Source organism: Anomaloglossus baeobatrachus, chromosome 1 (assembly GCF_048569485.1).
Source record: "Anomaloglossus baeobatrachus isolate aAnoBae1 chromosome 1, aAnoBae1.hap1, whole genome shotgun sequence".
Lineage (NCBI taxonomy): Eukaryota > Metazoa > Chordata > Amphibia > Anura > Aromobatidae > Anomaloglossus > Anomaloglossus baeobatrachus.
In genome coordinates, this window is record NC_134353.1 from 469,578,252 (window position 1) to 469,594,928 (window position 16,677).

Sequence of the window (16,677 nt, forward strand, 5' to 3'; positions counted from 1 at the left end):
CTACACGTGAAGGTACTTTTATCATTGATGTACAAACTATTTTAACATCAGGAAATATAATTTAATATTATATAAGAAAAAGACAAGGACAGAAGGAAGGAAGTATCCTTTAAGAATCAGACTACATAGGTTTTATTTCTGGTCTATTTCCATAGAGAAACATAGTGCTGCCTAGGAGCTTTAGACATAAAACTGTCATTTACTAATAATGCTTGTGAAGGTGTACATAGCCTGATATTGAACGTTCTTACCGTTTACTAAAAATGATTGTAAGATAAATTAAGAAATCAGATAATAAAATGTTGTATCATTCTTGGGCTAGGATTCTCTCATCCAATTATGCTAATGACCCCATGATCAAACTCGTCATCTGAGAGTAGTCTGATGATTTCCACACACGCATAGACTTGAATAGGCAAGACATTTCCCATTGACATGACTAATCGCAGCATGCTGCCATTTTTTTTCTCATGCTGAATTAGCATGAGAAAAAAAGGTGATCAGCACTGCCCTATTGAACATTGGTCCAAGTGCTATCACATAAAAATATTGGTTAACACCCGTCCAATTAATATGGAAGTGTGAGTGAGTCCTTAACGAGTATGTAAAAGTAGAAAATGATCTATGGTTTTCTAACAGGGGAAGAGAGATATACATTTCAGGTTGTCAGTATTTATGTTCATCAAACATGTAATAATAGCGTCTGGCCACTAGATGTCAGTAACACTTGCTATTGGTCTGAATTTAGTAAGTGTTGAAAAACAAAGCCTGAATAATTTTATTTATATATATATATATATATATATATATATATATATATATGTATATATATATATATATATATATATATATATATATATATATGTATATATATATATATATATATAAAAAATCATGATGTATTTAACAGAACTGTGCTGTGAAAATGTAACTTTGTTGCGGGATATGTAAGATACGTTTAATGCATCATCGCTCTGTCACTTAAGCTGATGTAAGGGAGCAGTTGGTGGTTGCCACGAAGACGGAATTGGGACTGAACGTGTGTTAGGGGAGCTCCTATAAAAAGATGGAAAGAAAAGGAAGGGAAGGATCTGAACTAGCGATTCTGGCCCCTTGCATACTGCAGCAAGTTTGTGCTCCTGTGAGCGGTGACACCTGGAACAGTCAACCTCTGCCCCTGGTCAGTGGAACAAGTGGAAAGGCCCACCAGCGGTTAAGCAACGGAAAAAGCCAACCATCTTATGAGAAGTGATGCATCGCCTGTAAAGGATGGAGTACCCTGCGTTACAACCCAGGACCTTGTACCTTGTTTCCATCCCCCTGTACTGAAGGCTATTTGACCGGTCCAACAAGCTAGTTAGGGGCAGATAGGTATTTGGACTAATCTGGATAACTTTTCTTTAACGGATCTGTGTCAGCAACATCTGAACTATGTTTTTATTGTTGACAATTGCCGATTGGAAAGATCCAAAAGGCCACAGCCTGTGGTGAAGCTCTCAAGGCACCCAGTTATCCGAATCGAATCATCTGCAGAGACTGCTGAGTAACTAAACGTGCTAACAAACAGACTCCTGTGATTGAGAATGAAATCCGGTTGTTTTAATGTTCTAGTTGTTATGAGAATTTGATGTGTATTTGCCCTCGCTGTGCAGCTGAGATAGGTTAAACCAGGGTCCCGGAGGGTTAATTGGTTGGGACAGGCTTAAGATTGTGATCCAGGAGAAAGGACACAAATCACGGTTTCCCTGTAAAAACTAGCCCTGTTTAGGTCAAGTCACATTTAGGGGTGGGAGCAGCATTGTGGGCCCAAGGTAAGACCCCCTCTCACTGGGACCAGAGATATGTGGGCATTCTCCTGGAAGGGAAAGACATAGATTTCTCGTTGTATATATGTTGCTGGGGTTAGGTTTGTTTAGTCCATTTACTGTTAGGTTAAGTTACTTATTTTTTTTTCATCCCCATAAAAACAGGGGCGAGTTTGTTTAATAAATCTTGTTATTGTTATACCACCGGTATGGAGGCTTGCCTTTCCTCTCAGTGGCACCACATATTGAAACGGATCCGGGTTCCTGCAGTTATTGGGGACCGTTACAGTATAACTTAGGTTTTTGTGTTACACATATTTAAAAACAAACAAATAGGGGGGTGTGGCCAGCAGCACATGGAGAAGGAAGCACAGTAGATCTTCTCTGGTGCATACTGACCCCATAAAGCGGCACACAGCTTACTACAGCAGCGGCTCCAGACCTGACAGACAACGGAAGGTAGCGGGAGTGCGGGGCCATGAAAGAATTACGCAGCAGCAGAGGCAGAGGGAAGAAAAGCCCCCTTAAACTCACCCAGTTCTACAGGCGCGGCATGGAGGCACAGCATCTAGCCACCCCACACATGCAGGAAGAGGTAGGAGAGACTCCAAGGGGGACTGTGAAGGGGAAAAGCATGGGGAGCATCCCATCTGACTACAGCAGGGAGAATTATGAAAGAGCTGACTCCAGGGACCCCACGCCTCAGGCAGACAGGGACCAGGGAAGAGACCCAGAAATCCAGCCCCAGGCTTCCCCTCCTAGAAGAGGCCTGCAGGCCACAAGCAGCCCCACAGATTACAGGCAGAGCATTGCATCAGCTGCTGCTGGAGAACCACTAAATGAGCACACTATGAGACAACTTATGTCTGAAATAATGTCTACCTTTAAAAATGACATGCAGAACATGCTTAGATCTATGCAAAGGGACATTAATGCTGTGGAAGAACGCACGACCCACATAGAAGATAAGATGGTGGAGCTGACCACTGCGCATAATGAGGTGGTGGACTCGGTGGTGTCCATAGATGAAGAGGTAGATGCACTTAAACTCAAAGTAGCGGATATGGAAGACAGATCTCGCCGCAACAACGTCCGTTTGAGAGGCATTGCAGAAACGGTCAAAACTGAAGACCTCAAAGAATTTCTTACTGATTATTTCTCATGCCTGTTGCCGGACACCACACAGCTTGATTTGATTATGGATAGAGCCCACAGGCTTCCCAAGCCAAAACACCTCCCAGCAGCAATACTGAGAGACGCTATAGTTAGAATCCATTTCTTTCACATAAAAGAGAAGATAATGGAGGCTGCTCGACAACCGCCGTCCCTGCCCGACCGCTTTGAAGATATATCCATCTATGCAGATCTATCAGCTTTCACCCTAGCCCGCAGGAGAGCATTCTCATCATGCACGGGGATCCTGAGGGAACAAAGTATCCTGTATAAATGGGGTTTCCCAGTGAATCTGGTAATTACAAAAGATGGGCGCAAACATGTGGTGAACAACCCGGAGCAAGCTTTACGCCTCTGCAAGGAGTGGAATCTCCCGTCCAATGCTAGGGAAGGCCAAGAAAGAAACCCACTACCACGACCAATTTTGGAGGAATGGTCTCAAGCGTGATCAGCGTACAACGAGGAATTGATCTAGCCTCATGGAACAGAACATGGAAAGCTGGAGAGGAACTCTGCTAGTTAACACTTTCCAAAGGAGACTTTTTGGTTTTGTCTTTTGGTTATACAAGTTGAGAGCAGCAAGCCCCTTCAGGGAAAGACAGTTCGGGTCTGAGAAGCTGGGGGTCACTTATGGCAGGACCCCAGCGGATACGGCTATCGGGACTTGGACATGGAGTATCTACCAGGATTTTCTGACCTCCCGTTTTTGTTTGTTTTTTTTCTTCACATTGAGATCTTACATGCAACCTTTTTGATCTCTCATTTTTTCTTATTTTTTATAGTTTTATTTTCTGCTTTTCTCCGGACCCGGTACTTTTTCTGCTTCCGGTCCATTTTTGGGACACATGTCAGAGCCCAGGCCACATCCGGTCCGTTCGGCTTTTGCTGGGCTCCTGATACCCGTGATAGGCAGCCTGAATGGGTTCCCTATATTTGTGCTCTTGAGAGCAAAGTTATCTGTTTAACTGTTATCTGTGTTTGTGTTTATTTTTTTCTTTACCCACAGTGGCAGTATTTTCCAGTCGGATCCACAGGGGTGGTAAAAGGGGGCGAGAAACAATTTGAACAAGCAATGGACATGAGCACCAGTGACCTGTATGAGTATGAGATTGCATGCTTGACACCATGTTTTGCAGGCCTACATATGGGAAGAGGGACAAAACACGCCCAGCAGGTTCCAAAAAACAACCTCATGAGAAGTAACGTGGTAAATAAGTATGACACTAAAATAGTCTACCCCACCAGTTCACACAAGACAAGGGGGATAAAATATACAAAGCAGAGAAACTCAGCAATCTTAACCACATTCATAGATGGTGATTAAATTCGTATCTATTAATGCCAAAGGCCTAAACTCCCCATACAAGAGGTCAACTTTATGGAAAGAGGCACTGAGGAACAATGCAGACATATTGTGTGTACAGGAGACTCATTTAAACAGTGAAGACACAAGTAGATTAAAACATAAAAGATTCCCACATGTAATCCTGGCGCCGGCGGATAGGAAAAAAGGAGGGGTGGCGATCAAAATAAGGGACTCGGTTGCCTTCTCCGAAACAAACCAAATTATAGATCTTCATGGAAGATACATTATATTGCAATGTTTAATTAATAATATCCCATACACGTTGGTAACCGTATAAGCCCCTAACAAAGGACAATATACTTACATCAAGAAGACGATAGCAAAAGCTATCAAAGTCAAAAAAGGCTCTCTAATACTAGTAGGGGATTTTAATGTAGCATTGTGGCCAAACATGGATTCCACATCTAAATCGAATAAACTCAACCCTAGCCCACTTACGAAACTGTTTCACATACAAGAATTATACGACATTTGGAGACTAAAGAACCCATCTACAAGAGATTACACGTTTCTCTCACACCCGCACAATACCTAAATGAGAATTGATTATTTTCTAGTTGACAAAACAGTAATCCCACGAGTGCTAACTGCCAAAATAGGAAATATAACGTGGAGCGATCACGCTCCCATCACATTAGAAATAGAGGAGAAGCATGAAATTGATAGATCTCCAAACTGGAGGCTCAACACTTATATCCTTAACCTCCATACTTACGCACCACTAACGTAACAAGCCATCCACGATTACTTTACACAAAATGACAATGGAGAAGTATCAGACACAACCCTATGATGTGCACACAAGGCGGTCATGAGGGGGCATTTTATAAAACAGGCCTCTCATTACAAAAAAACTACGCAAACTGCAGTAAATGATATCCAAACTAAGCTGGGAAGTTTACATAAAATGCACAAACAATCCTACTCACCCACAAAAGCGGCGGAGATCTCAAATTTACACAAACAGCTACATGAACTTAATTTACACACATACGAGCAGGCCCTCAAAAAACTCAAAATGAAATACTACTGGCATGGAAATAAATCCGGAGAATTATTGGCTAAACAGGTGAAAATACGCGCGGCAAAATCCCGTATCCCATAATTATATGGCCCCAACAAGGAAAAAATAATAGACCCCCAGCGAATTGCAAACAAATTTGCTAATTATTATGAAACCTTATACAACTTGAAAGGAGATGACCAAACCCACCAACCAAGTGATGCAGACATAGGGACATTCTTAGAATCAGTAAGCTTACCAACACTATCACCCACACAGAAGGAAACGCTATCCCAGGCACTCACAACATTGGAAATTCAAAGAGCTATTGACACCCTGAAATTACATAAGGCCCCAGGACCAGACGGCATCCCAAACGACTACTACAAAAAGTATAGAAACTCAATTTCCCCTTACCTGGTAAGAGTGTTTAACGAGGCCACCAAGAACAGTGCCTTCCCAGCAGAAATGTTGAACGCTCATATTATTACCCTACCCAAGCCAGGAAAGGACCCAGACATCCCGGCAAACTTGCGGCCAATTTCACTATTGAATACGGACGTCAAATTATTTGCTAAAGCACTGTCTCTAAGACTCCTGCACATCCTTCCCGAGCTAATCCACTGGGATCAAGTCGGATTTGTCAAAAATAAACAAACCAGTGATGGAACCAGACGCCTCATCGATTTAATCGCTGAGGAGGAGGGGAGTCGAACGCCTTCTCTGCTCCTATCACTGGATGCGGAGAAGGCGTTTGACAGAATCCACCGGGGATTCATGGAGAGGACGCTTAGAAACTTTGGCTTTGGGGGACCCATCCTGTCTTCCATTATGACACTATATTCTAGGCCAATCGGCCCAGGTATATACAAACGGGTACCTGTCTCCAGGTTTTAATATCACAAATGGAACAAGACAGGGGTGCCCTCTCTCTCCACTGATATTCGTCCTATTGATGGAACCGTTTGCCCAAGCCATAAGAATGGAGAAAGAAATTACCGGGATCAGCGTGGGCGTTTTGGAGAGCAAATTGGGTCTATTTGCTGACGACGTCATACTGTGTGTCACGAATCCTGAGGTCTCCCTGCCCCATATATTTAGAATAATTACCCAATTCGGGCAAGCTAGCTATTATAAAATTAATTTAAGTAAATGCTTAATCCTTGATATGGGCATCCCACAGGCCACAAAACAGAAACTAATGGATCAATATCCACTGACTTGGAAGGCTAACACAATTCCATACCTAGGGATTCAATGAACTTATCCGATCAAACACCTGGGGAAAATAAATTATGCACATTTATTGCAAAATATCCATAAGGAAATACAATCATTTCCCAAGGCAATGATATCCTGGTTGGGCCGGATATTAGTAGTAAAAATGATGGTACTACCCCAAATTTTATATTACTTTCGCAACCTACCCATTCAAATTATACTGCATACCCTCAACAAGCTCCAATCAGCTTTAATGAATTATATATGGAACCGACAAAGAGCGAGAGTATCAGCGAAATTCCTGTTCATGCCAATAAAATCCGGGGGGATAGGTTGCCCATGTGTACGGGCATACTACCGAGCCACGATGCTAGACCAGCTAAGTTACTGGTGGGATGGGAACTCTCCAAAATCCTGGGTAAAATTGGAGGCGCAAATAGTGGGGCACCCCTCCATGGCCTCATATATGTGGCACCTCCGCTTGGCCAAAAAAGAGCAATTGCCAGGACACCCCACAATATGAGCAGGCACGAACACTTGCTTAATGCATGCGATAGGGCAGAAATTACTCCCTACGAGAATACATAAGCTTCCAAAGCAAGTTATGGGTAACTTAATCCAAAATATAGACATGGGAGATTGGATCTCAAAAAGTATAATTAAAGTAGGAGACATTATGAACATCCGGGAATTTAGACCGTTTGGTGATCTCGTTAGCATATTTGGGGTAAATCAGAGGGACTTCTACAAATACCTCCAAATTAGACACTTACTATCAAGTGTGAAAACAGAACAACAGGAGTTGGTGTCACCAAATGAAAATTTTTTTGAGGTTAAAAAAGACACAAAGGGAGGGATATCAAAGGCGTATGAGGCTCTGAATGACACACGCAGCTCGCACTCCCTACCATTTGTGAAGAGATGGGACACTGACTTAAAAACACAATTCCGGGAAGAACAATGGGATCACTCCTTTCAAATACACAAAAAAATGTCTCACTGTATTAACCACCTGGAAACATCAAGGAAAATTCTATACAGATGGTATCATACACCAGCACCCCTACAAAAAATATATCCTCAAATTTCAGACACATGTTGGAGGTGTAGCAAACAGCCGGACTCTTTGCTTCACATCTAGTGGGAGTGTGAGTTGATTCAACCAGTTTGGACAGAGACACAACAGTGCTTAAGCTCAATACTGGGTTATAATATGGAGCTGGGGTCCGAAACTGCCTTGCTGTCCTTAGGTCTGGAAGACATGGACCACAACGACGTAATAATAACCGTACAATTCTTGACAGTGGTAAGAGTGTGCATTGCGAGCAAATGGAAAACATCGCAGGTACCGACTTCTCAAGACTAAGAGCCAAGATGCGACATAATTGCAGCATGGAGAGAATGATAGCAATCAGTAACAATAGAGGGTTCAAGTTTGAAATCACATGGGGGAAGTGGATGGATTACTCCGATTCCAGGCGAGAATAGGAAAAGGGGAACACTGGTGCTCGCGTTCATCTGGTGCCGAAGTAGAGGTATAATCATTGGGGTTTTGAAGTTACATATTGATTGTTAATATTTGGAAACCGGAAATCAGAATATGGATAATTGTTTCCTATTAAGAATAACAGACTGGACACAAATGGAAATAAATAATACTACCCATAATTTGTATGATTGTTGTAATTCAATAAAAAACTTATGGTTTAAAAACAAACAAATAGGACAATATTTAATTTCATAGAATGATCTAAAAAAATAAAATCAATAACAATGCAATTTTCACCTGGGACACTGATAGTTTTTTAGACCCCAGAACCTTACAGGAAGTGTTTTCAGTTGTAACGCCTGCCTGGATCCACAGACTCTGACGGGCTGTAATGGACAGGCTAGAGGGAAACCACTTCACCAAGCAGGATCCCCAGAACCCTGAAACCCTTTAACCCCTATACAGGGATTTGGAATTACACAGGGCCCTGGAGATCACTACCTGTGGAAGGCTGCAGTCCGAGAGAGTAGTAGTCAGGCAGGGTCAATCCAGGAATTGCAAAACAGGGACAGAATCGGTACACAAGCACGTAAACAGAAAACGTAGCAGAGCTCAGCAAGGTACATAAAAAGCAGGCAGGAGAGGTAGTCAGGAAACAAGCCGAAGTCAGAACACCAGAATCACAAAACAGAATATGGTGGAACAGGAACCATAATATCAGAACTATCTCTGGCAGTGGTCAGCAGACAGGAGGGGAATTAAGAAGGGTGTGGTGTCTTCCCATTGGCTGTAGCTGAATGATGGTAACTTCAGCTGGAAGACACACGCCACCTATAGTCAGACAGGGGTACTGAAGATCCCAAGGAAACCCAGCCCAGTGGATGAGCGGAGCCTGCGCCGCTGGCATCGACTTCTCTTCCATCACCAGCACCATCCACGGTAGGAAAACAGCGTCACCTGTCGATAGGAGTAGAAGTCGCTGGAGCAAACTCTGGTGGTGACGTAACATCAGTAGAGTTATTATCATCAGATTCAGGGTTTCAATGAGGGGTATCACCTGTATACACAGCTGATAACATAGAATTGTAGCGCCCCTGAAGCCATCAGGATGCTACAAGGTTCTGCATCCCCACAAGGATGCATGCAGGGCCTACCCCCTAGGTCCCCGGGAGACCAGTGTCGGTAACACCAAAAACCCAGGTAATCCCAGTTTTTCCCCAACAATCACCCATACAATTGTACTTAGCTAGGGTCGGACCAATGGATGGCCTCCTATAGGTGGAGCCAAACCTGTCCACTAGTTGACCAGGTGGGAGGGGCAGACTGTGGAGAGTAGTCAGGGTGAGTTGACAGCGTAGAGGAGTGAAGTTGAAAGTGAAGCAACGTCCTCACTCAGGTTAACGGTAACCAGGTACACAGGAGAGTAGTTGCTGGTGGAGTACGGTGGAGTACTCCTGGAACTGCACACCGACGGGGTACAGAACCCTAGGATAGGAAAGAGCTTCAAGCCGACCTGTTAACACCTACAAAGCGAGGGGACCATCAAGGATCTTGCTGCCCCTAAAAATCCGAAGACTCAGTAGCAAAGGGAGAACCGGGGACAGGACCAGAGACTCCAACCCCACAGGCTTCACGCTACCATCAGGCGGACGGAAGTGGACAAACCACCGGACGGGGACCCCCAATTGCTCTACGCCATGGGGACCCATTTACCAGAGACAGGTGCAGGGGAAGAAGGTACCAGAGTACTGAACTGGCACTGAGACGAAGGGGACCTGAAGGTGAAACCAGCCGGCCTCGGGTAACCTGTTACCACCTACCAGCAGTGAGTAAAAACCAGTTGCACTATACCTCCGTGTGGACTACCTTCTTCCAACGCCCGCCACAACACCTATCCTCTGGGGCCCGGCCCTGCTTGCGGAGGGCCTACCATCCAGGCTGCAATTACCACCAGCCCCAGTAGTGACATTCTGCAGCGGCGGCTCTATACATATATAGCCGCAACACCACAAGTGGTGTCACGTATGAACACTAACCTAAATCCCCTGTAAATACACCCCATTACAGAAAGGACCCAGGGCATGGAACCAGGCAATGGCCACCACCGACATTCCCAAGAGAGACACTGACCGGGACCGAGTACCCCATATCCCTGGGCGCGACATAATCAATCATTCATAATAGGCAATGTCACAGCAGGCCTGCTCCCCCTTCCTTTACAATGAGCTTTGCACACACTTATTAGATGTTTCAATGCAAAAGATAAGATCAGGATCTATTCATTGTGGCTAATGTACATGTGATTTTTTCTGAAACAATAGGAAGTTACAGAGTAAAAAGTTGCAGTGTGAAAAATTGCAAATTCTCTACTTTTTTATTTGTAATAAAGATTGTGAGATGGAGATAAAAAATATATTTAACTAAATAACTTGATCTAAACAATGAGTCATTTTCTGATGACACATTCCCTTTAAGTCAGACATGTTTTGTGTTGAATGCAACACCTGGTTAAGAGAAACTAACCCCAGAATTATACTGCGTATTGTCATCAGTATCACTTGTGTTGGAGGAGTAAACTCCCAAATCTTCTCCACTATTCTTCTTTTTTACTCTATTGGTAATTATGTCCTTAGCCTACCACAAGGAGGGAGGCAGATTTGAGCTCATAACCTGTTTGGCTGGCTTATGTGAAGAGGAGGAATACATAGCACAGGTGCGGTCGAGAACTGTCAGCTTGAAAAACTTGTTTCCTTATCCAGTCTCCACTTGAGTCGGACCACAGTCTCTGAAATACTTTGAGTATCTCTCATGTAGGCGGCCAACTGGCCTGAAGAATTGGTATAAGTGGACTACTGGGTAAACAGTGACTGTACCTTTTCTGAACTATGCAACCATCCTTTCTTACTTAAGTTTCTGAGCCTTTCTAAGAAATCATCATCTGGGGATTCATCGCTGCTGCACCAAAATTGAGCAGCCTTCTTACATATTGATTATTCTAAACCAAGGAATTATTCACTTTTCTAATTAACAAAGAAAAGGTAAGTCAGGCAATACTGGCTTTGGAAACCGAATGTGGACCAGAAATATACCAGATTAATCCAAACCAATTGAAGAATGCGTGAGAGCTTGAGGTTGACATTGAGATATCAATTAACTTTAGCCTGATTGCTAAAATTGGACAAGTGATGAGACTGCCTTCATTTTGACGTGGTTTGCTATAGGAATCTACAAGTGAGATTACTGATATGCCGTGGTGGTGCCTGTGGTGCTTCTGCCCTCCCAGCTTGTCCGAGGAAGATAAGATGGCATTGGCTATCAACAGAGAGATTAGTAGAATGCTTAAGACTCACAAAAAAGTGGACAACAGCGTGCTGAAACTCCTGCTATTGGGTAAGAGTTACTGGTGGTGGTAATTATTAGCTATTGACACACATGCACATATACATTGTTTTGGTATTTTGCAGTAAGTTTCTACAGCAGCCACAACATTTTCCTAGAAGTAGTGGCAAAGCTGCAGCAAAACCACGTAAGATTACAGTTGGCACATGTTCAGAGGATATGCTGGGAGATTCACCAAGTGTGTATCCTGAACATGCATCTTAGATTGTGACGAGAAGCAGAAATAATAATTAAAAAATAATGTATAGATCTTGGTAGATGATTGTTTGCTGACGACCTAGAGAGCTACCAATGCCAAACTAAAGAGGCTATTTCCTAAAGATGGGTAATATTGTCCTGCAATTTTTGTGTTTTTTTTCACACCACCACCCTCATTGTGAGGATTTTGTTCTTTGTCTCAAACACTTGAAAGCTTGAGGGTAAATAATCTAAACTAAATTTAGATTTGTTGTAGCACACGGAATGTTTATCATTGGAGGTCTTGCGGGTGCCACCAATTGCTCAAATTCTGAGATAGTATTACTAAGCCAGATATTGTAGAATGGTGCACAGACTCAATAGAGGTCAATGGGTCTGCATAGCGGTCTATGGAATGCTGTGAATGTAGCCTCCCTCAATCTGGACAATCTCTGGAAGCCTGTGAACCATATTGGACTTTTATATCTTAAGGCCCTTTTAAATGAGTTGGTAATTGTGAAATGAGCATTCATAAGAATAAATTCCAAATAGAGGCATGTTCACCTCCTGTCAACACCATGGATCCACCACAGGCCGCTTTGTTCTCAGTGTCTACACTGAAAGTGATGAGATTTGCTGCAGTGGTCAGGTCACTGATACCGCATGTAAGTCAAATAAACATATGTTGATGTGTTGTTCAAGTCATCTGACCTCTGCAGGCAATCACAGATTGTCTTGGGACATCGAAGCGACACATACTCTCTTTTATAGCTGGTGTTGACCACCAGCCTGCTCTGGATCCACAAGGGTGATGGAAAGTCATACAACCCATGCCTTTAAAAAAAATACATTTTTAATGACGAACAACCCTCATAAATATCACTTTGTCGCCATCAGTTTTTGGCTGAATTTGTACACAGGCCAGTATACTAGCACCATTCGACATGTATGTAGTTAATGAGAACAGGCTAAAATCAGCCCAGCTAAATACACTTTTAATAAGTAGAGCTCAGAAACAAATTTCAACTCTCAAGACTAGAAAAGATATGTAATTCATCAGATATGTGAGTCAGCCATGCAGAATATGTAGTGTGCATTTCCTAGAAGTTGTTTTGGTGGTGTTTCAGTGATATGACAGGAGCACATGTCATTATGCCACAGTGCCTCTAAAAGGTTCCCTAGAGGAATATAGCCTAAATCTAGTCATATTGGTCCGAGGACAAGCAAAAGGATAATTATCCAATTTGTTATTACTGTGAGTGGCCAATTCAGATGTAATCCAAGTATCTTACCCTCAGGGTGATTGTGCAGGTAATTGCTAGCACCACAGTATTCAGCTTGGACTGTATGAAGATAGCCTACTTGGCCATACACCTGTGGAAGTACCTGTCCACAATGGATCCATGCTGGCTGTCCCCCAATGACAGATGTTTCAGGGAAAGGAGAGTTGAACATGTGTCTTTTTTTCCTGTGGGAGATGAGCCACCAAGGTGTCTACCAGTGGCTCATTGCCCTTACCCCATTAAAATAAGCATGTACTTGCAGCTGAGCCAAGTGCGATGTTATTATCGAGTCAGCAGAAATAGTTCAAGAGTATGACAACTTTAACCCCGAAAAAGTACATTTTCACTTAAGAGAACCCAGTGACCCAATCTAACAAATATTTTACAATGTATTATAATTTTCCAAGCAGTGTTTTGATAACAAATATCATTAAAACTCTATCAAATCTGGGCTAAATCTCAACATTTGCAACAGATACATTTTAATAAAATACTGGATTAAGGTTGTGTTCACATTTCTACAGTGCTTTATGCTGAGCACTCTCAAACGTAATCCCTGACTGGTCCATTTTCTAAAATGAAACCGACTAGTGCAAAGGAAGTAGGCTATATGGCACTCCTGGATTTTATTTTTTCGCTCAGATAGGGTCCCACACCATAAATATCAATACATAGAGAACCTGGCACTCTCAAGTAGATGTAAGAAATAATTTTTATTCATGTCATCCAATCCACAGTATAAATGTGACATTTTGTTTTATTAGACCTTTACAAAACATACACGGACATTGAATAGAACAAGGATAGGAGAAGAACACTGTATTGGGTGGTGCCTCAAGTGAAACAACAGCTGACGCTGTAGTGTATGTGCCTGTGGGATGTAAATTTGGGCTCTGAGCCCCTCTGTTGAACGACGGGGGGTTAAAACAGTCTAAATGTACGTTCTTTCATCCTTTGTTTCTACAGTAAATGGATATGTGACACCCTGGGCAAGCCAGGGGTCACAGGTCATAACACCACCACACCCTACACCCCAGATAGGAACACCAAGGCTAACCAAAAATCCTTGTTGCTTTCCTCCAGGGGCTGATGTCCACACCAGGGGGTGGGCCAGGCAGTTGGCTCCGCCCACCGAGGAATTCACAGCCCTGGAGGCGGGAAAACCAGGCAGTTGAGTTTTAGATGAGTTAGGAGGAGGAAGTAGAAGGAAGTGGTAAAGGAGGACAGTGAGAGGAGTGACAGAAAAAGTGACAGTTTGTAGAAAGCCTGAAGCTGGTCCGGGTGTGTGCCCCGGACTGAGACAGCAAGGTCAGCAGACGGCGGTGACTGTCTGCAGGAGCGGCTGACCGGAGGTTGCCGAAAGGACCGCGGACGGGTGGTGGCCCGGCGGTACCGGAGCGGTATACAAAGCCAGCACCAGTGGCAGGGGCCTTTCGGATCCCGGCAAGGCTAGGAGTCGCCGTGAATTTGCCAAATCCGTTAGTGAAGGGGACCTCTGGGTCTCCCAACAACCAAGTCCCGATTGAAGGCAAAAGTCCAACCGTTGGAGAGAGACACCGCCACCACCAGGGCACCAGTTTCTCAGGGCCAGCGCCTGCGGGCAAAGTAGCGCTCCTCCAGCCCATATCCAAGCCGGGGAGCGGGTTACCGGTGGGAACCCATCGCTACCAACATCAATTTAGGTGCAGGAAAAGGGACCGTCACCGTCAACTACTGGGGAATAGCAACGGCAGCCGTCCGTGGGAACCGTCTTTCCAGCCGTTTGTTTTACCGAGAACTGTGTCATCGTCTCAGGCTGAGTGAGTACCACAGTGCTGTGCGGCACAGCGCTGCCCCCGCGTCCCTGCACCCCACCAAGCCCTGCATCACCCACCTCATCACTGGGCCCCGGGACAACTACCCCCTACCCACGGAGGGGAGAACCAACAACTTTGCTTCTCCCTGTCACCGCTCCCGGGATCCCCATACAGAGCAGCGGTGGTGTCCACACAATCACCACAACCGTGGGTGGCGTCACGGACAATAAACAATCCCAAAAACCAATCCCCTTTCACTCACGGGCGAGGAGCGCCGCTCGAGTCCCCGGGATCCGGCCCATCGCTCGAGCCACCGTGCAGCAGCAGGCCACAGCAGCAGCGGCAGCCGGACCCGAGCAGTGGGAGAGCGTGGCGTCCCCTCCTCCGCCCGCGACAGATACATCAGTGAGTACATCTGTACTATGGCTAAAGATGTCCCCCTCCTCCCTCAGATGGAGTGCTTAGCAGTGTAACAGTAGGAGCCAAGTCTTATGTGCATGAAAAATGTAATTAATGAGGAAGCAGAATCGCCCATTATTGTAGCACAATCACATACAATTATCTTGAATTCTACTACCAAAAACGATGCCTCCGATTCTGGGGTCAAGCATTGGCCCTGGAGAGAGACTAAAGGGGACTTTACATGCAACAACATCACTAACGAGATGTCATTGGGGTCACGGAATTCGTGACGCACATCCGTCCTCGTTAGCGACGTTGTTGCGTGTGACACGTACGAACGACCGCTGACGATCAAAAATCGTTAATCGTTCACACGTCGTTCTAATCCCAAATATCGTTGCTGTTGCAGGACGCAGGTTGTTCATCTTTCCTGAGGCAGCACACATCGCTACATGTCACACCCCAGGAACAAGGAACAACACCGTACCTGCGTCCTCCGGCAACGAGGTGGGCGTCACTTTCTTTTGGCTGCTCTCCGCCCCTCCACTTCTATTGGACGGCTGCCGTGTGATGTCGCTGTGACGCTGCACGAACCGCTCCCTTAGAAAGGAGGCGGTTCGCCGGCCACAGCAACGTCGCTAGGCAGGTAAGTACGTGTGACGGGTCCGAGCGATGTTGTACGTCACGGGCAGCGATTTGCCCGTGACGCACAACCGACGGGTGCGGGTGATTTCACCAGCGACATCGCAGCGATGTCGCTGCATGTAAAGCAGCCTTTAACCTACCATTGTGAAACTGTCTGCCACATTGTGCCCATGTTCAGAGGTCACAAATTAACATAAACAGTATCAGACATCATGTAAGGTAAAAAACACAGATGGACAAGTCTGCAAGAACTGAAATCATATATACAAAACAATGACTTTTGAATTGAAGACTTGCCAAGTTGTATCATTATTATTCTTTTTGGATGCACGGAATGTAGGTAGTCCTTACAAAGGCCCTCCCTAGTTATATTTGCATGAATCTAGATAGTCATCAAACGTCTGCTGAAGTTCTGGGAAATGTACCTAAGAATCTCTTCAGATTTATTTCCTGTACAGATTCCTCAATTGGTCATGACTAGAGATGAGCGAACCGGTCGCGGTTCGGCTCAAGGTCGGTTCGCCGAACGGAGGTCCCGTTCGAGTTCGGTTCGTTGAACGTTCGACGAACCGAACTCGAACTGCATAGGAAACAATGGCAGGCAATCACAAACACATAAAAACACCTCGAAAACACCCTCACCCAAAAGGTGACAAACAACTCACAACACAACACAAACACATGGGAAAGTGACAAGGACATATACTCATGCGAAAACAAAAGAGCTGGACAAGGAAAAAGAGGAGGAGACACAGATATATGAGTATATGCAAGGAAACATCGATGCCATTACTGTGCAACTTGAGCCCTGCTCATTTTAGGCTTCCAATCTGGATAAATTGCCTGAGCTCGCCACGTACGCCTTGGGGATCTTGTTGTGTCCTGCAGCCAGCGTTCTCTCGGAACCTGTCTTCAGTG

At 44.5% G+C, this 16,677-nt stretch overlaps 1 protein-coding gene across 1 annotated transcript in view; it reads left to right on the forward strand.

Annotated features, from left to right (window-relative positions):
- Positions 1-10,798: 10,798 nt before the first annotated feature.
- GNA15 (G protein subunit alpha 15) overlaps positions 10,799-16,677 on the forward strand; it is a 178,527-nt gene continuing 172,648 nt past the window's right edge. The window contains exon 1 of the mRNA XM_075338089.1: positions 10,799-11,447. Coding sequence (XP_075194204.1) covers positions 11,303-11,447 — 145 coding nt within the window. The 5' untranslated portion in view covers positions 10,799-11,302. The remainder of the gene's footprint in view (positions 11,448-16,677) is intronic.